Source organism: Tripterygium wilfordii, chromosome 2 (genome assembly GCF_013401445.1).
Source record: "Tripterygium wilfordii isolate XIE 37 chromosome 2, ASM1340144v1, whole genome shotgun sequence".
Taxonomy (NCBI): domain Eukaryota; kingdom Viridiplantae; phylum Streptophyta; class Magnoliopsida; order Celastrales; family Celastraceae; genus Tripterygium; species Tripterygium wilfordii.
Window position 1 is genome coordinate 3,011,941 of NC_052233.1, and position 20,881 is coordinate 3,032,821.

Consider the following 20,881-nt stretch of genomic DNA (forward strand, 5'->3'; position numbering starts at 1 on the left):
TTCTTTTTGGGGTTGTGGTTTTGGACTCTCCCTTCAAGATCACAGAGTATCATCTGCTTCTCATCCACATCTCTCTCTCTCTCTCTCTGTGCAGCCTAATTATTGAACTGTGTTTTTTTTTTCTTTTCCTTTTTTGGGTTGATATAATTTATTTTGTGTGGTTTATGTTGGATTTTGTTGGTTCTTAGCAAGATAGAAGATCTGGGTTCAGTTTTTGCTATTACTATTTGTCTCTCTTTTGCTGTTTATCTTCTTTAAACTCTCCAAAAAAACCCAAAATTAATTGTCTGTTTTGTTGAATCCAAACAGAGAAGAAACCATCATATATATCTATATGAGAACTCAAAATTCTATCTTTTAGTAGTGCTCTCTCTTTCAACTTCAGCCTTTTTCTAGCTAGTTTTGGCTTTGGTTTTTTATGTCTAAAGAGGAAATAATGATGAAAGATTGGATATTCTATCAACAACAACAAACAGTTTTGGAGGAAAACATGTCCAATATTTTGACTTCTGCTGCATCTGGTGAAGCAAGTGTTCTTTCTGAAACTCAACCTGTATTGAAGAGAAAGAGAAACCTACCAGGAAACCCAGGTTTGCAATTTTGATTTGATTTGATTTTTTTATTCTAACTAATCTTAATTTTTGTGGGTTTTTGATTGATTAATTAATTACTTAGACCCAGAGGCAGAAGTGATAGCTTTGTCTCCCAACTCACTAATGGCAACAAACAGATTTGTTTGTGAGATCTGCAACAAAGGGTTTCAGAGAGATCAGAATCTTCAACTTCACAGAAGAGGACACAACGTGCCATGGAAGTTAAAGAAGAGAATAAACAAAGATGTTATAAGGAAGAAAGTGTATGTCTGTCCAGAACCAAGCTGTGTACACCATGAGCCATCAAGGGCTCTTGGGGACTTGAGTGGAATCAAGAAACACTTCTGCAGAAAACATGGTGAGAAGAAGTGGAAATGCGATAAATGCTCAAAGAAGTATGCAGTTCAATCAGATTGGACTGCTCATTCCAAGACCTGTGGCACTAGAGAGTACAGATGTGACTGTGGCACTCTCTTCTCTAGGTATATCATAAATTAATTAATTTTTCATATATGGTGAAGGAGAATATTTGTTTTGAATTAATTTTCCATATTTTTTGCATGCTAAAGTGTTTCATTAAATTCGACCCATTAGCTGATTTCCCCTACTTTTAACAGCCTAGACAGAGAAAGATTAAAGATTCTCTCTGTGCATGTCAGAGAGAGAGAATTCAAAACTTAAGTGGAAAACCAGCCATATATGGACAATCTGTCCTATGTTCATCATAACAATTAGCACCTTTTTTTGTGACAGTTTTGGGTTTTGTTCCTTGTGGATGTGTGATTTTTTGTTTGTTTTTGACTTGTTTAATTGATTCAGGAGAGATAGTTTCATCACTCACAGAGCCTTCTGTGATGCATTAGCTGAAAAGAGTACAAAAGCACCAAACCCACTTCAACCATTCCCCATGAAAATGGAGCAACCGTGGCTAGGTTGTCCACAACCAGCTTCTTCACTTGGGCCTGACCCACTACCAACACAGGCCCATCTTGATTTCTCCACGTCATCATCCGCAAGATTACTACTAGGGCATCAAGAAAACTTAACTTCAAACCCTAGGATGGGCCCCACAGAACTCTCTCCATACCATCAAAGTCTATCCTCCTCCTCCCCCTCCTCACTTATGTCAGCTACTGCATTGCTGCAGAAAGCAGCTCAGATGGGTGCAACAATGAGCAGCAAAAGTCACGTGCAGCAAGCAATTAGTCACGTGTCTGCCGAATCTGGGAACAATAATACAGCTGGGTTTGGTCTGAATTTGTCCTCATCTGATGATCACGAGCAGCAGCAGACAAGTTGGTTTGTTCAGGGACTGATCAGTAATGATAAAGCTGCTGCCACTACTATGAATATCCCATTTTCTTCTGGAACTGGCTTTCAAGGGACTACCACCACCACTACTACTAATAGTACTGCATTTGATGAAGCATTTGGTGGAATCTTTAATGGTAAGAGTGGCAGTAGTACTGATAAGGATAGTGATGAGAGTCCAAGTACAAGAGATTTCTTGGGTCTTAGACCACTATCACATACTGATATCCTCAGTATTACTGATTTTGGTAATTGCTTCAACACCACTCATCAGCAGCAGAAATATTAATCCCAAAAGCCATGGCAAGGTTAGCTACTATTTTTTTTCGTTTTTCTTTGAAGCTTCCAAAGGAAGAACATGTCAAAAACTTATATTAATTATATATTCTTTAGCTTTTTTTCCCCCTTATGTTTGGAACAATAATCTCTTATTTCAATTCAAGTCGGTTAGTCTTCTAGTATGTTTTTATATAATAAAAGACGAAACAAAAATTAAGTTAACCTAGGTTTGCTATATAGATAAATATTCTTGAGAGTTGAGACTTTTTTTTTCCTAGTTTTCTTGTATTTTTTTTGAAAACATTAGAGCATTATATATATATATATATATATATGAAAAACACTTGCAATGTCCCACGTGTAGTGTAAGTTCTCGAGTTTTCAAGAGCAATGCTAATTGGGATATGTAAAAACAAATATTTAATGTGGGTTTGATATGCTTAATTATATTGCTAATTAATGGTGAATGTTGTGATGCAAAAATAATTAGTTACTTATCAACATACTATTGATTCATGCAATAAGGTAAAAAATATGGATAATTTAGGGGAATTTTGGAGTTGAATAATTTTAGAGTAATTTAGGTCATACTTGCAAGGATAAAGGATTGTTCTTGTCATAGGGATGGAGGCTTCATAGGGACATTCTAACAGAAATTTAATCTTAGTTTTACCTTCTGGTTTATTAATTTCCTAGTGGAATTATATATATATGTATGAAAGTGCACGTGTTATCATGTAAAAGCATTGTTGTTTGTCCGCTTCAAATTGACACTATAAATGATCCTTCTTTTACTACATAAATAAGACAAAGTTCACTGTCTTTATTATGTAAAGCTCACTAAGGCAATTATTATTACAGTGGTTCGTACCCAATTAATCAGGGCCTTTTCTTTTTCAATAATCACATTACATATATAAAAGTTACCTTTTCTCCCCCATAGTTTCAATTATTTGATCTCTTTTTTTTTCCATGTCAAACTTACACTTTTTTAAAGCGATAACTTCCCAACATATCCATTGAATAGTTGAGTCACTTTAAACTTAGCATGTTCTACGCCAATGACAGATAGGATCGGGTTAAAATTCATGTTGAAAGAACAAGGTCGAAGTTCACAAATGAGAGCTTGAACCAACTTTAAACTCGAGCTATCAACCTAGTTTGCTCCACGCTGACAACAAATAAGACCGAGTACAAAAACATATGGACGATAGCACAATTCAAAATACCCTACCAAAACCAATTTGTTTAATTGGTTGGGGACCAAAAACTGGTTGACCCCCAACTCTATCAAATTGGAACAACTAGCCATATAAGTCTGGGGTTTCAACAGGGGTAAATCAAATTTTAATCTACAATAAAAGGAATTTATATGCAACCAACTCTACCACCCTCTAATGGAACGTGGTCTAATATTTTTACTTAATTAAATCAAAAGCACTATAAGTAATTAGCATACAAAAATAATACCTAATGTGGCATTCTTGGATGCTAATGTAACTACCATGTTCATTTGCAGTTTGCACGAGGTTGCATGTGGTTGTCTGTGCCTCAAGTTGATGCACTTCTTGTTGGAACATAGGTCCTACATGTATGATTTTGATGATTGTATATCATATGTTATTTGATTATGTGATGAATATGACTACGTGTTAAAAGACTGTGAGATGACTAAAATGATCATGACAATTAATTTGAACATCATCATATTTATTTTCAATCATGTTTTAGATGAATTAATTGATTTTGGACTTATTTATTTTCGGGTAACTAAAACTATCTATAAATTAGTTTGTGTACACCTTGTTCCAAATGACATATCTTACTCATATGAATTCCCATTGATGTGATTATTAAACTGAAATTTAGTTAAGACATTAAGGAACATTTCATATTCAGAGTGTTTAAACTAATTATAATTTATTCCTGATCAACTATGCGCATGAAGTTGCTCTGCTACATCAAACACCTCTGCGTGATCAGCGGATCTGTTAGCACTTCAGAATCTCTGAAAGGCGTTTATATTATTCTTTAACACCTTTTTACTTAACTTTTTTTATTAATTTATTTTATTATTCTACTTAGCATTTATTTTCTTAACTTTTTTTTTGTTAATTTAATATATCTTATTATTCTACTTAACATTTTTAAATAATTTTACTTTAAAAATAATTTATATTTTATTAATATTTTAAGATAATCATTTTAATTTTGATATCAAAATATTTACTCCCTCCGTCCCATTTTCTTAGTCCTTCTTTCTATTTTGGGATATCCCAAAACTAGTGTCACATTTCTTCATTAATTAACAATTTTATTGTTGTATTTCAAAATTACCCTTGTTACTTAAATTATCCTAGTTCCAAGGGAAAAAAGTTTAAGATAATACTTAATTTAACAGCTTTTTCTTTAGCGTCAACTTTTAGTTCGCCAAACATCTCACAAACATATTACATAGCTTTAAGCTCAACTTTTTTTTTGCCACTGCTTTTCCGCTAACATTGAAAATCAATCTTTTCACTCTACCAAATGAACCCGTGATCTTTCCTTACTAAATTGGGTGATCATATGTGCGAATTTTGATTTGAAAATTGACATGGATATTATACATGACCTGAGTTGATTTATCGTGCAAGATTTATAATGTACTGAATTATTTTTGACCAAGATTAACCTAAGTACATCTCAATGAAGTTTTTTTTGAGCTTCTCGGAATACAATCATCACCATGTGGGGGGACCTTCTATTATAAGATGATGTCGTTTGGTCTGAAAGGCATTGTTTCATGACATGGTGCACAGAGAAATTGAGATCTATGTAGATGATATGATTGTCAACCATCGTGAAGGTGAATGCCATGTTGCAAACTTGAGGAAATTGTTTATCTGACTACTGAAGCATCAACTGAAGCTTAATCCATCAAATGTCACAATTGGGGTACACAATCGGGCAAACGAGTTGGCATTGTTGTAAGCTAAAAGGGAATAGAAGTGGATCCAAGCAAATTTGTGGCTATTCTCGAGATGCTTTTTCCAAGATTGAGAAAAAAGTTAAAGGTTTCACAGATTAAATTGCATCACCAGGTTCATCTCAAGGCTCATCATAGTTTGCAAACCAATATTTAGGCTCCTACGCAGGGACATTATAGTGAATGGAATGTGTTACACCTCAAACGTTAACTTTTTTCTCAAACGATAGTGAATGGAATGTGTTAGCGATTAGCGATTAGCTTCTTCTCGGCTCTAGCGATTAGCTTCATGTATGGAAAACATGTAAGAGGGTTAGCCATGCTAAATACGTTACAATTATAAACAAGTACCTAAAACTTTAAAGTACGAAATAGTAGGAATTTCTTAAAATTCAATAGTATTTATTGAAAGTATCGAAGATTTCATATAATCGGAAGCAGCGGAAATCAAATATTCAAATAAAGAAAAGTAGATTCATTCAAATAGCACAGTATTTCAATAATGTTGTAGAAACTTCCTTGACTGACAATTCCAATCATAATCTGTGTATCGAATTTTAAAATCCCAAACATATGGTTTTCCCTTGATTTGTCAACTCGGTTAGTAGGAAGGGAAAAACTACCTGTATGCCTTCTCGTCAGAAGGATTGTAGTATCATAGAAACTAGTGTGTGGGAGTATAATCACTCCAACCACACATAATCTAGTCACATTCTAGGACTAGTTTACAAAACCCACAACCAGGCCAAGGTTAGGGTAGCCATGTGCATAGGCATACATAATATATCCATCAATGTCCACGTAATTCAGGAACTCAACACAGTGACTTTGAAAAAAAAAATTCATAAATAACAAGGATTTAATTGCATACATAAATTTGTACCACTTTGAAGTATAAAAATCCCTTGTCCGGAAAATAATGGATAATTTTCATTTGTCATTTACCTTGACAGATCAAGTCACATAGTTATAATTTGTTATAATCAAACCTTCAATTTTGCCTCAACAAGGCCAAACATGCATTTTGGCATCTTCCAAAAACGATGAATCTTTTAGCCGAAACTCGGAATACAGTCAAGTATGAATTCTTTTACTCGAAACAATCTAATTTCATAAGAATATTTTCCTTTATCAAAAACAAAATTTTCTTTCCAAATAAACGTATCACAAAGATAACACTGTTCATAAAAACATTTATAATAATAAAAATATTTATAATATGTTAGCGGTGACAACCCACATCTTTGTTGATATTCTTAACTTTGTGCGGATTCCTTCCCTTTCCTCTTATTGTATACGAGACTTGGGCTAACATCTTCCGTTCCTATTCAATTTATTTACTTCAATTCCAAATATGTACATAAAACTTACCGAATATATATATATATATATATATATATATATATAGAGAGAGAGAGAGAGAGAGAGAGGAATTCTCCTATGCGCATCTAAATTGTGCACTTAAAATACGCACATGTATTTTCACCATTGATTTGAAATATGTGGGACCCAAATCAATGGACCCCATTTATTATTTCACTCATCCACGCTCTTAAAAAGTGGTGCGTATTTTAAGTGCGCATATGAGAATTTCTATATATATATATATGGATGGATAAAAATAGCATGCCTAGTCAGCAAGATAGCTGGCAGAGAGAGGAGGGAAGACCTCATAGAAAACTACATCGCGTCAGCTCAGGAAGACTCAAATTCAAAAGAAGAGATCAAGAAGAATCGTCATATCACAATTCGAATTTCCAAAGCTAGATGGGATAAGAAAATCCTAGCATCCACACTCCACACTAACTATAAAAAGAGTATTAGAGCAGTGAATGGGGTACGCACAAAAGACTCTTACTTGACCTCCTTGATTTCTCTCTGTGAAAAGATTTCTGACTTGAGCATTGGAAGGCCCCGGCTACAAAGGGCCACTAGTTCTCATTCTTGTAGGTTAGAGATTCACCATTCAAGTCGCATCTGACATCAGGTGCTGACGTCTAAAGTCGTGCATAAATTTGCATCGACAATTTGGCATCATCTGTGGGAATCGAGTATTGATCCAGTGAACTTCTACACTGCATCATGATGGGGACTCCAGAAAGAGCCAAGGCGCGAGGAAGCGCCCCATCCCAAAGCTAGAGAGAGGCAAGGAACTCAAGTGGAGAACCCCATACCTTTAGATAGAATAGAAAGCACTCTACCAGTGCCATTGGATCGCCACACCCGAGTAGGAATCAAAGAGCAGAGTATCAAGACTCAAAGCAATCCCAAAGACTATGGAAGAATGAGTAGTAGTAGGCTTTGCAAGAAGGCCACACCTGAGTAAGAATCAAAGATCAGAGTACCAAGACTCAAAGCAGCCCCAAAGACTATGGAAGAATGAGTACTAGTAGGCTTTGCAAGAATATGAGTATCACTAGCCCAAGCGACACACAGAACAATAGAAGTCATTTCAGCAGGCTCCGCAGGAAGAAGATTCTTACGTCAAGAAATCCAGGGCACGTGCATAAAATTCGTTTCGATAGGAAAAAGGGTTAATCTCCAAGAAGCACAAAAGAATCCTATACAAGGAGGAGTCTCACACTGAAGAGAAGGCGATGACGTTCTCCTATGACCAGGAAGGTGGGATGTCGGCATTCTGAGGGAAGTAGGACAGAAGCTAGCGACGGAAGGCCATGAGATGGAGAGGGCTTGGATGGTCTAGGAGAGCCAAAGCAGTCGTGAAGAGAAGCAGAAAAATTCACTAGAGAAAGAAGAGAATATGATTTCTCTAAAAAAAAGGGGAAGTACCTCCTCCCGGAGAAGCCATTAGGAGAGACAAAATGAGAAATAGAGGAAGTGCCTCCTTCTGAAGAAGTTATCAAGAGAGACATAGAAGTTGTTAGAGGATACATAGGAGTCATCAGGAGAGAAAGAGAGATGGAGACATGATTTCTCTTGAAAGAGAAATAGAAGAGGCAGTACGCCACAAGCAAGAAGAGCTTAAGGAGAGTGGAGCATCAAGGCCTAGAGTGGCTCCAGGATCATGAGGGTAAGAGCATAACACGAGGAGATCTTGTAGAGAGAAGCCTCACCAGAAAAAGATGTGGAGGCATGGATATTCTCCACAATCAGGAAGGTGCAACTCCGCACCATATCCCCTTTGAAGGCGGGACATAGCTCACGGATGCAAACATCTTGGAGCCTAGAGAAGTCACAAAAGTCAAAGACCGCTAATAACATAAGGTGGGGGCAAGAATGTTCCCCTGTGGAAGCTGTCCATTCCCAGAGTTCGGAGAGACCACTGGATTAAAGGTCATGGATACAACATCTTGGATTCCAGAGAGATCAAGCCAAAGCAGCCAACGAAAACTAGGTGGGGGCAACTATATTCTCTTGCTTCAATGAGTTTGGAGAGACCAAAAGGTATCATCTCTTGGAGCAGCCTCAATCCACATCTTAGAGTATGTTTAGAAAGGTGCAAGAAAGACTAGAGAGAATATGGAGCAATAAGAGACTCCAAAGAAAGATGGACCATCATCCAGCTTCATCAGATAAAGAGTTTATTTCTAAACCCTTTCAATTAGCTAAAATTCGTTGCATGAGATTTGTCAATAAATGAGATAATGCTTTCTTGATTTCATTAAATAATTTATCTATCAATTGTTAAATTCAATAACTGATGAACTGAGCAAGTGTTTAATAGAAAAAACCAACGTCAATATCGAAAAGACATCATGAATGCCAAGGTCCATCCTCACATATGATTTGCCAAAGAGGCATCACGACGAGATCTTACCTCGCATAGGAAATATGCCAAGGAGGCACACCACCACGACGAGGTCTTACCTCGCATGAGAAATATGACAAGGTGGCAGACCACGACAAGGTCTTACCTCGCATGAGAAATATGCCACGGAGACACACCACGATGGGGTCTTACCTCGTATGAGAATGATCTGCCATAGAGGCATCACCACGATAGATTTTTACCTCGTAAGAAATCGCCAAGATGCATCCCTCCAAGTTGAGGTTCAACCTCGAGTAAGCTTGTCAAAGAGGAATGAGAAAGGAATCTCGGGAAAAATTGCCCAAATAATCATTAGAAAAGTTGAGGTCTAACCTTGCGTCAAACTACCAAGCAAGGAAAGCCTAGCCAATGAGGGAATGCCTAATCACGAAGAAAGATATAACCTAAGAGCCAAAGCCCAAGAGATATGAAGCTTGAGACAAATACTTGAAGAGGTATAGCCAAGAATACCACGCCATAGAAAAGAGGCAAAAGACTACGCGAGTAGAACACATGTGATAGAAAGACTACGCTAGTAAAACACATGCGAAAGACTACACCAATAGAACAGAGGAGAAAGATTATGCCAGTAGAACACAAGCGAAAGACCACACCGGTAAACCACCGTTGGAAGACCAAGTTATGAGAGCAATGAGAAGAGACCACCTATGATGCCGAAGAGGCATCATTGAATACCTACCTACCTTGTCGAAGAGGCATAACAAAGTTGGGGACTACTTCGCATGATCTAGAGGCGTCACTGAAACCAAGGACGCCAAATATTGGAACAAGAGAATAGAGGAAAATTCTTTAACGCTTAGAAAACACGTCAAAGAAGGTTTCTTGGAAGAATATCTAAGCCGGGGGCAACGAGATATGCCGAATTTTATTTTTGACGAAGATATAAAGTTAAAGATCCAACATTAAAGAGGTAACAATACAAACGTACAATATAAGAAAGTATATATATTTGTATTTAAAAAAAATTGATGTCCCTGCTCTAGTGTGGTCAGCTGTTGACCACGCTGGACAGCACTCAACGTGGTGTCAGCTGTTGACCAGCGGGATAGCAAAACGTGATTAAAAAATATATAAAAAATAAAATAACGATGATAAATAAATAAATAAGATAGAAGAAAAAGAAGAGAATATCATTTTTGTACAAGAAAAAATTAAAGAAGAAAGAAGAGAATATTGAGGAATGATAAATTTAATTCAAGAAGCAAGAATCTAAAGAAGACAGAGTTTCAACTAAGCTTGGTAGATCCAAAACCAGAATAACTTCAAGCCTTCACCCACCTTTTCTAAGAAAGGAAAAGATTGAGTAAAGGCTGGCTGCATTTGTGGATGGATAAAAAGAACTAGTCAACAAGACAGCTGGTAGAGAGAGGAGGGAAGACCTCATAGAAAACTATCTCGTGTCAGCTTAGGAAGACTCAAATTCAAAAGAGGAGATCCAGATGAATTGTCATATCACAATTCGAATTTTAAAAGCTAGATGGGATAAGAAAATCCTAACAGTCACTCTCCACACCAACTATAAAAGGAGTATTAGAGCAATGAATAAAGTACGCACAAAAGACTCTTGCTAGGATGTTCCTGAGTTGTTCTTTTTAGATCACGTGTTTAGTCTCACGTGACTTGCTTTGTAGGAGTTGTCTTAGTGGTGGGAGTATATTATCCCTCTTATGTCTTTTGTGTAAGTTAACCAAGAAACTTATTGTACTATTTTACTTTCACTGGCTTGTATTTGAGAGAATATCTTGAATCCAAAGAGCAATTTCGTATCAACTCTCTACTTGACCTCCTTGATTTCTCTTTGTGAAAATATTTCTAACTTGACCATCAGAGTGCCTTTGGGTCACGAAGGGCCGCCGGTTCATGTTTTGCAGGTGCGGAAGTTCACCATCCATTTCATTCTTCAGGACTGGGAGTTAACGTGTTAGTCGTGCAAAAAATCACATCGACTATATATATATATATATATATATTTCAAGTTGAATATATATAAATTTTCAGCTCTTTTCTATGCACATAAAGACCTACTTTTGCAGATTTCTTAAGATGTCCTACCCAATTATTCGTGTAACGCTTTACCCGGTTCCATTATACCATCTTCATCACCTCAATTATTATCTCTTGATAAAGTATATAAGTTATAATTTCTTATTATCAATATTATTAAACCAAACCTTCATTATTAAAGTAGCAAATATATATATATATTCTCTTATGATGTCCTAAAATATTCTAATTTTTAGGGTTCAAAACTTTTTTAAAAAAATTTAGAAAAAATATATTTGTATTTTGACCCAACAATATATTTTTTATTTAAAATAAATATCAAATTTAACATGAAAAATGCATGATAATTCTGAATCGTTGGCTTAAATTATGATCATTTTATAATTCCAACACAATTTATAGTAGCTTACTTTATAAAAGGCTAGACAATATCACAATTCAGAAACATGTATAACATTGCTGCATCATATTCTCTATTTGTCACGCCCCTCTCTCCTAAGGTATACCGAAATGTACCTGCACCCACAAGAACGTGACCGGTAGGGGACCCCATCCCCCGAACCAACCTTTATCCAATATATAAATCTAATAAAAAATATAAAGTGATACAACTCCTGAAACATGATGTGGAAACAGTCCCTTCAAAATACCATATATACATCCACTGAAACCATCGGAGTATCTATATAACGGTGGAAATAAGAAAACATATCTACCCGAGATCAGACTGAGTAAATATGTAACATATACACATACAATACCCACAATCCTCACACTCGCTAAAGAAACAGCTCGAGACTACACACCAGCTCATGCGTCCCGTCGCTGACCATCGTCACCCATATCCAACTCACTTGAAAGGGAAACAAGAAGAGGGGTGAGCCAAGAAGCTCAGTAGGGCATAGAAAGGGAACATCGATATCCATAAATAAGAAATCAAGGAATATGACGCAGAATATGAAGTACAGTAAATATACAACCATCAATAATCCAACCAAGTAACACGACAACCGATAATGCTATACATCACCATAGCCACAAACACTGGTCTCCGATAATCCATAATCTACAATCCACCCCTGGACCCACCCTAATCCCCGTAGGGTGTCTCCCAGTCCAGGTCCACACCGAAATTGGATGAGGATCGGATATCCCGATAGCATAGCCTATACCAGAGAGCGTCCCCTTTGATTCACCTCACCTCAGACAGTCTACAGGTACGTACTTGGTCTATTGTATAATCCATCATAATCCAATATATTGGGTTCCTATATGGGCCCCACAATCTACATCAACCACCTCCAATCACCTCACTCCTAAAAACATACTAACAATGATAATCAACAGAGAATACGTATAAAACATACAAACAGGTCGCATTTTCACCCCCGGAAACTGGCAAAATCACAATATAATAAGAGTTCGTGAAACCGGAACTATAAAATCACACGCGAGAGACATGGAAACCCCTACCTGGAAATCATAATGCAAATACCCAGCACGCGTCTCCAACTAACCCCTAACTCCGAAAGTCAACCCGCTCCGAACCTCAACTGGGATCCCCGTCTACATCAAAAAACATGATATACGAAAATACAGTTAAAATACGTTCGGTCAACTATGGTCAATGGTCAACAGTGATAAACCGGGTCAACCAGGGTCAAACCGGGTCAAATCAAGCCAAATGTTCAAACCGGGTTAAACCAGGTCAAACCGAGTCAATGGGTTAAACCGGGTCAGCTCGGCCAGACTCGACCCAAACCCAGCCAACACCACCACCGGCTATCTGGCCACTCAAACCTGTCAAATCTTACATCAAATTGAAGAGCTCGATGAGATGAACTCATAGGTACCTGAATCAAGCCAAACCGTCTTCGTAATCGGCCGGATCAACCAAAGAAAGTTCACGGTGGCCGGAACTTCAGTCCACGATTTCTCCCAAACCGAAGCTCTGTTCAACCTGATTCAAGTTGGGTTATGCTCGTCTCGTCCATACGCTCCTTTTGGTACTAAGCTCGACCGTCACCGTGGCTGAAAACGAGAGATCACCGTTGAATCCATGTAAGAGAGAGAAATAGGAGAGAGATAAATCCCGTGTGAGAAAAGGGTATTTTTGCAAATTTTTTTTCCCTTTTATACAATCTTTTACTTTCAAAAACATTCATCTTTCAAAAACACCCCATAATAAAATGCTCAATTAACTTCAAAAATTCATAATAAATCCAATTTAAATCCGATTGGAGTGATTCTCGCGTCAAATATTTTCTTTTTAAATCCCCCATTTACTAAAATATTTTCATATTTTTATCTTAATTTAATTTTTATTCTCCCCAAATCCCGATTCATGATCATCGAGGTTCACTTCACCTCGATCAACGCGTCAAAGTACTATGAACAGTGTATAATCGGGTCAGGATATTACACTATTAGTGAGGTAGTGCCTCCTAACCTTACCAACAAGACGATCAGATTGATTGAAGATTGAAATTCTAGGGAATTTCAGGTTGAAAGTACCACCATCATCATTTCGAGGCATTCTGATTTGTCGAGAGCTCGCATGTGGTTCAAAGTAATATGAAGCAAACATCGATGTCTCTTTGACTATATATGCTTCACAAATAGAACATTCACTGGTGAGCTTTATTTTTAACATTCTTCTTTAGGAAGTGAAGGAACCTATTATAAAAATCAACAAACATAATATTAATTCAATTGAAAAATCATAATAATATGAATAAAAATACATTTCAACAGGATACATCCATTTGTATTGTACAGGCCCACCCATCCTCACTTACCTCAATCACAAGCAACTTCAATTCTTATTCTCCTTCAAATTGTCGTTGCTCACGTACCAGCGGAAATTTTATGCACCCCTCATTTGTTTCTCTCTCTCTCTATGACTATTTGGTTCCCCTCTAGTTTTTGTAGTTGATGAGAGAGACAGAAGAAAATTAAAAATAGAAAAATAAAAACAATAATAGTAACAAATATTTCTATATAATTTGGTAGCTTTGAGTAAATAGTACTTTATTTGGGGTTTTTTTCCTTCAATTTTATCAACTTAAAATGACACCGTTTTACCATCACCGTTGGTCAAATGACGGTCAAAGGATGGAGGGACTTGCGATGACACGAAGACAAAGCAAAGGTGGTCCAATTCTTACAAATTCAAAACGAGGGGTGCATGTAGAAATGCCCCAATTACAGGGGTGTGACATTTGACCTTATTATTATTAGTATCAAATATTAATATTCTTTTTTCTTTTGATAAAATCAATATTAATATTGTTATTATCATCATCATCATCATCATCAAGGTTTTAAAAGCCGGACCGGTCATCAAACAAAAAAAATCTTCGGTTCATAGTTCAAAGATTTAATCGGGGTTCAAACTGGGTTCGAATCGGATTCAATGTAATAAATTATATGCATATAATATATAAGAAAACTTTTATAAAATACCTTATATTTAAATAAAGTGTCATTTTAAAAAAAGAAAGTTATATAACCTAATAGTTAGAGCTTTTTTTTTAATGAATAATAGATCATGAGTTTAAATCCTACCAAGAACAAAATTTAAAAATAATTTTTTAACTTTAACAAATTAAATGAATTGGTTCAACCGATGAACCATCCGGTTCAATTAAAAAAAATCTCAATTGATAAATTATCTGCTCTGACATATCAAACGGACAAGACAAGTCGCCGGCTCGGCCAGTTTTCAAAAGCTATTCATCATCATCCAGTGAACTTGTCAATTAACTTTTTGATGTTGCTTGCTTCGTTTTTTATTCTGTGCAGGAAAAAAACATCAAGACCATGCCTCCTCCTCTCCATGGTCAGTGCGGTCGTCGCTCACCCCCACCAATAAATCTTGGACATTCAAATTCAATAGCCCGTCACCATCACCATCAAACAAGATTCATCTCACATCAACCCTCCAACACCAACCATGAAATTCTCGATTTCTTTGACCAACTTCTTCCACAATGCTCTTCTGCTCACCATTGCAAACAAATACACTCCCAAATTGTTGTCACTGGCGCTCACCGATTTGGGTTCTTGTTGGCCCGAATTTTACCAGTCTATTCTCGTTTCGGGCTTATTGGTTATGCCCAGAGAGTATTCAACACATCCCCAATTGAGTGTCTTTCAAACATTCTATTATGGAATTCGATATTGAGAGCTAACCTATCCAATGGGTACTATGTCGAGGCCATTAATATTTATGTTAGAATGCGGGAACAAGGAGTTTTGGGTGATGGTTTTACTCTTCCTATGGTTATAAAGGCTTTCGGATTTATGGGTAGGTCAGATTTGTGTAAAATAGTTCATTGTCAAGCCTTTGGGATGGGTTTTAAGGATCAGGTCCATGTTGCAAATGAATTGATTGGAATGTATGCAAAAATTGAAGAAACAAGAGATGCACGCAATGTGTTTGAGAGAATGAGTGTTAAGAGCCATATTTCATGGAATATGATGGTCTCGTGCTATGCACAGAATAACGACCGTGATGGTGCTTATGAGATTTTTAAACGGATGGAGCATGAAGGGTTGAGACCAAATACAGTGACATGGACATCACTGTTGTCAAGTCACTCTCGCTGTAGGCGTCATGAAGAGACTATGGAGTTGTTTAATTCAATGATGAGGAGTGGAGTCAATGCTAGTGGCGAAGTACTTGCCGTGGTATTATCTGTTTGTGCTGGTTTGGGAGTTTTTGACAAGGGTAGAATGATTCATGGGTATGTTGTAAAGGGCGGATTTGAGAATTACTTGTTTGTGAAAAATGCTTTGATTTCTATGTATGGGAATCATAGTGACGTGCAAGGGGCACGGAACTTGTTTATGGAAATGGAAACCAAGAACGTCGAGAGTTGGAATTCTTTAATAACCTCATATGCTAAATCTGGTTTCTGTGACGAGGCCTTTCAATTATTTTCACAGATTGAGCAGTCAGATCATTGTCCAAAATTGAGACCCAATGTAGTAAGTTGGAGTGCTATAATTAAAGGATTTGCTTTGAAAGGCCAAGCAAATGAGTCTCTTGAAATTTTTCGGCAAATGCAGCTTGCAAACATAAAAGCCAATTCAGTGACAATTGCTATTGTTCTATCAGCTTCTGCAGAGTCAGCAGTTCTCAAGCTTGGTAGGGAAATTCATGGCTATGTAATTAGAGCCTTGATGGATGATAACATTCTTGTAGAAAATGGCTTAATCAATATGTATACGAAGTGCGGATTTTTGAGGGAAGGACATTTGATATTTCAAAATATTGACAAGAAAGATATATTGTCCTGGAATTCAATGATAACAGGGTATGGAACGCATGGGCTTGGTGAAAGAGCTTTAACAATTTTTGATCAAATGATAAAATGTGGATTAAAGCCCGATGGGGTGACCTTTATTGCTGTTCTTTCTGCTTGTAGTCATGCTGGGCTTGTTGTTGAGGGCCGTCAGCTTTTTGATGATATGAATAGCCAATATAAGATTGAACCCCAGATGGAGCATTATTCTTGCATGGTTGATTTACTTGGCCGGGCAGGATTATTGCAAGAAGCAAACGAAATGGTCAGGAACATGCCAATGGAACCCAATGCCTATGTCTTGGGAGCTCTTTTGAACTCTTATAGAATGCATGAAAATCCTGAAATTGTTGAAGAAACTGCATCACACATCCTTGGCATTGATTCAGAGTCAACTGGGAGTTACATGCTTCTTTCAAACATATATGCTGAAAGTGGGAGATGGGATGAATCAGCTAAGGTTAGGATTTCTGCGAGGACAAAGGGTCTAAAGAAAAACCCTGGGCAGAGTTGGATTGAGGTTAAGAATAAGGTTTACATATTCTCAGCAGGAATGAATATGTTGTCTGGCTTGGAGGGAGTTTATGGAGTTCTTGAGGAATTGGCTCTGCAAATGGAATCCGAAGGTTATATTCATAAAAACAGCAACATTTTGCAAAATGATGTCGGGGAAGATACTGAACTAGAACAATGACTCCTTTCTTGGGCATCCAGATATAAGATATCCCTTGCTCTCGGCAGAATTCTTGTTAAATTTTCTTGCAAAGGTATGTCGATTTGTAGATGTACCCTGTTTTCATATCTATACATAACTTAAAAAACGAAGAGTGAGAGAAGGTAATACTTTGTTTAGCGTGCCACATCAGATTTCTGTGAACGACATAAAATAGCCACATGGAATTTCTTAAATGTAATTGACTTTAAATTACATAAAGTTCAATTAAAACTCGACTATTACTTGAGTTTTTGAAGAGTCTGTGAGATGTTGAAGAGTCGCCCCCTTCAGATAAGTGTATGCACCAGAGAGATTCATGTACTTTCTTGGGCTATTACTAGAGTTTTTGAAGAAACTGTGAATTTTTAAAGAGTCGCTTGCTTGGAGAGATTCATGTATTTGCTTTGTTTAGGCTCATTTGTAATCTTTGAGAAATGAGACATTTAAATTTTTGTGTTGATGGATCTGGTACTCTTGGTGTTCAGGTGCAAAGATCTACATGCTAAGCTTTGGGGTTTTTGGAATTCCAATAGCATTGATTTATATCTCCATCGCAGGTAGCTTCACGTGGGATCTCTTTGTTCTGAACCATATTCTTCTGGGGCTTGTGTTTGGGCAACTAACTGATCAAAATTTCTAATTTCACGAAAAAAATAAACTTGATGACAGAATGCTGCAGAACGGAAAATCGATGCCAAATCTGGACCAACAGAGCACAAAGCTGCTAAATCTCACAGTTCTCCAGCGAATCGATCCTTTCATAGAGGAGATTATCATTACCGCCTCTCATGTTACCTTCTATAAGTTCAATAGTGAGCTCAGCCAATGGTTTGGTCCCTCCTCTCTCTCTCTCTCTCTCTCTCTCTCACTCACTCATTTGCTCTCTCCGATTGGTTTTGGCTCATCTGCAAAGTCACAAGGATGTCGAAGGATACCTTTTCATCGTTCAGAGGTAAGATTGTAGATGTTTATGTGCTTCTGTTAGTGTATTTCTATTTGTTTATTTTTAGTTGATTGATTTTGATTGGATGACGCGTAATGGATTGCATATATATTTTGGCATGTTGCTGATGAATTCTTGGTGCAATCTCGGGCATGCACAACCTCGATTTCAGTTTATTGTGATGAACCGGGGTAATTCAGGTTCCTCCTTTACTCAACTGATGTGTTCGTTTTGAATTGTGTTATATAATTTCAGTTCCAGTATTACCTTTAATTTTCAGTTGTTGTATTCATTGAATTTTTAATGCTAATTGAGAAAAAAAGGCAGTGCACTGGCTTTAGGAGGACTCTGGCATTAATTGAATTTGTTGGACTAAGGAACTTTCTTATGTTTGTGAAATCGGATGATTTGGCGGAAAATATGCTGGAAGATTTTGAGGATGATATCCAGGTTCCATATCTTTTATACCGTAATGTATCTCAAGAAGTTAATGGCATTTGGTTCTACAATGCACAAGAATGTGAAGAGGTTGCAAATCATTTCAGCAGGTACCACTTTCTCATTATGCTAAACAACAAATAAATGTCTGTGACCAATATCCTTGAAGTTTAGAGAATGAACCATATACTGGTAAATTTTATAAATACATATAATTTTGGTAAAGGTAACTATGGGGGATTATCCCTTTAAATAAGGAGTTTAATGTTCTATTTTTTGCGTGTTTGGTGGTTTTTTTTTTTTTTGCTTATCACCTTATGCGAAGAACATAGGCAGACCAAGAGATTGCAAGAAAAAAAAATTCACAAAAATCGCGAAGTGACATTCAGGTCCAAGAAATTTAGACTCCATGTGTTCATCATCGACGAAACCAAAGTTGTTACCACCTGTTCTGTATATGAATTAATCTGCCAAGTCCACCGATGTGGAGGATCGCCAGAGACTGAAGTAGGAGAGGAGGCCTTGGTGTCTCCACGCTCCATAGGTGGAGTCGGCAATCATATCAGCATTCAGTTAGTTGGTAACACTATTAGATTATTAGATTTGAAATTTAGAAATGAATTGTTACTTGAATTTGGTGTAGATTTTTACTGGAAGAATGAGCACCGCCTGATGTGCACCTCGGAGGTCTGTACTGATATGAGAAAACTTAAAGTATTTAGACAGCGATTGGGGATTCAATCGTCTGGTAAAATTATTTAAAAAAAAACTGGATTCACTTCATTTGACCTTATGTTTTGTTCGGATCTTCAAACACCGTCTTTTCTAATTGTTTTGTATATGTTTTATAAGCAATGAGTTCCTAACTTGACTAGATTATGTCCCAGGAATAAGTTTTATGCCGTTGAGCCTTCCGAGGTATCGAAATTTTGTTAATTTCATATTGTCTTTTACAATGCAGGCTTGCTCTTGATTTAGCCAATCATCTAGAAAGTTTCAAGAATTAGGGTCAAGCTTTAAATCCTCAATATATTAGCTTCAATTTAAGGAGATTGAGGGCTCTGAGGAAATTATTTGAAGCTGAGGTTGTCCTACTTGCAATGGGCTTCCTTGGCCCCAAGTCGGTTAGTTCCCAGAGTTTCCTTGTTTGTAATTTCAACAAAGATGTTGAATTCTTGAAGTTATCCTGAATAACACAAACATTTATTAGCTCTTGATTAATGTGAAAGTGATGGCCTGATAGGTTACTAAATTTGTCAATTGAATTCAAATTTTCGCTATGTTTCTGTAATTTAACTTTTGAATCTGGTCAATTTTCTTTTAGAAATATGGTTAGCTATCTATTGTTTCAAGACATGAAATGAAGACCTTTGGTGATGATTATCTGACTTCTTGCTGTGTTTTTGGTGAATTAGCTCCTATTGCTGAATTCTGCTGCAAAACACCTTGCTGGAGGATTTTGTCTTACCTTTTGAATTTAGCCTTTCCATCAATGGAGCATCAATATTATGACAGTATTTTAACTATTTCTTCCTACTTTTGCTCACTTGATTAGAGTGACACTGGATAAAGGAGAAGAGGTTAGTTGGGTATTATGATGAAATAAACCTCTAAGTACAGATTCATGGTTTACTGTCTCATGCGATTCTTCTCTTCTTTCAATGCAAATTCGTCAAATTAAGTTTTTGGATGTAATCCTTTTGTACATTAACTCCAAAATGAAAATTGTTTGTGTTATTAACATTTTTTAAATATTATTTCGCTATGCAGATATCGTATTGAACAAAAGCTTCCCAGAAGAATGTTGCAGCTTCAAAATGGGGTTGATATTAATCGATCTGAAAGGGCAATTAGCAAAGACGAGGGCAGCAATACAGATGAAGACTGTGAAACTTGAGGGGGTTTAGACTTGAGAGAACATCAACGCTCCTTACTTCTCCACATATAATTGGGGTTTTGCAAATTATTAATCTTAGTAATTTATGTGATGTTAAGATTGCGTCTCCGTTTCTATAGCATGGGATTCTATAGAATAATGTGTTAATATGAAGAAGTTGCAGCTGACACCCCCCTCTTACCATGACTAAAGAGAATTGGCATCGGTAGATAGCAATACTAACAATAGGCTTATGAAATTACTTTATGGGCAAGATTGTCAAGAATTCAAATTTTTTTTCAGGATAATGAATTCATCTGACCATAAGGATATACTGCTTTGAGGGAGTTCACTTCAATATCAGGTGGTATAGGAGTTTTGTATATTGCATATTCTGCAAAACTTCTCTTTAAATTTTGATAGAGTATAAACAGCAATACTCAAGCACTCACACAGGAAATGGACAGATTGAGAAAATATAAGAGAGTTTATATTGAAGATTAAGGAAACAAGAAGGTAAAACAGGATAATCTAGTCTTCGAGGGACTAGAGCCTCCTTACAAAACAATACCTAGCCAAGTGTTACCCTCCAGTACATAAAAGACAACCATAACGCAGACAGAAACATAGATCCTACAAAAATAAAACAAGTGCA

The 20,881-nt window shown here is 36.7% G+C and overlaps 2 protein-coding genes and 1 long non-coding RNA gene across 4 annotated transcripts; all 3 read left to right on the plus strand.

The window, feature by feature from the left end:
* On the plus strand, positions 1 to 2,313 carry LOC120012600 (protein indeterminate-domain 7-like). The gene is made up of 3 exons (XM_038864041.1): positions 1 to 590; positions 676 to 1,075; positions 1,413 to 2,313. Exons 1-3 carry the CDS (start codon positions 419 to 421, stop codon positions 2,191 to 2,193), a joined length of 1,353 nt encoding a protein of 450 aa, XP_038719969.1. The 5' UTR covers positions 1 to 418; the 3' UTR covers positions 2,194 to 2,313.
* Positions 2,314 to 14,623: 12,310 nt separating this feature from the next.
* On the plus strand, positions 14,624 to 17,858 carry LOC120012577 (putative pentatricopeptide repeat-containing protein At1g17630). Of its 2 annotated transcripts, XM_038864022.1 has the most exons (3): positions 14,624 to 17,021; positions 17,455 to 17,526; positions 17,639 to 17,858. In XM_038864022.1, exon 1 carries the CDS (start codon positions 14,768 to 14,770, stop codon positions 16,946 to 16,948), a length of 2,181 nt encoding a protein of 726 aa, XP_038719950.1. In that variant the 5' UTR covers positions 14,624 to 14,767; the 3' UTR covers positions 16,949 to 17,021; positions 17,455 to 17,526; positions 17,639 to 17,858. The 2 variants fall into 2 exon arrangements, with proteins under 2 accessions (XP_038719950.1, XP_038719955.1); XM_038864027.1 differs by lacking the exons at positions 17,455 to 17,526; positions 17,639 to 17,858 and adding an exon at positions 17,527 to 17,612.
* Positions 17,859 to 18,067: 209 nt separating this feature from the next.
* Positions 18,068 to 20,416, plus strand: LOC120012662. Its single transcript, XR_005471267.1, has 2 exons — positions 18,068 to 19,930; positions 20,121 to 20,416. It is a non-coding gene; the product is annotated as an uncharacterized LOC120012662 (long non-coding RNA).
* The last annotated feature ends 465 nt before the right edge of the window (positions 20,417 to 20,881 follow it).

Coding starts and splice junctions, on each gene's coding strand:
- LOC120012600 (XM_038864041.1), top strand. CDS start 419: ATGTCTAAAGAGGAAATAATGATGAAAGATTGGATATTCTATCAACAA. Junction 591..675: donor AAACCTACCAGGAAACCCAG/GTTTGCAATTTT, acceptor TTAATTACTTAG/ACCCAGAGGCAGAAGTGATA. Junction 1,076..1,412: donor TGTGGCACTCTCTTCTCTAG/GTATATCATAAA, acceptor TAATTGATTCAG/GAGAGATAGTTTCATCACTC.
- LOC120012577 (XM_038864022.1), top strand. CDS start 14,768: ATGCCTCCTCCTCTCCATGGTCAGTGCGGTCGTCGCTCACCCCCACCA.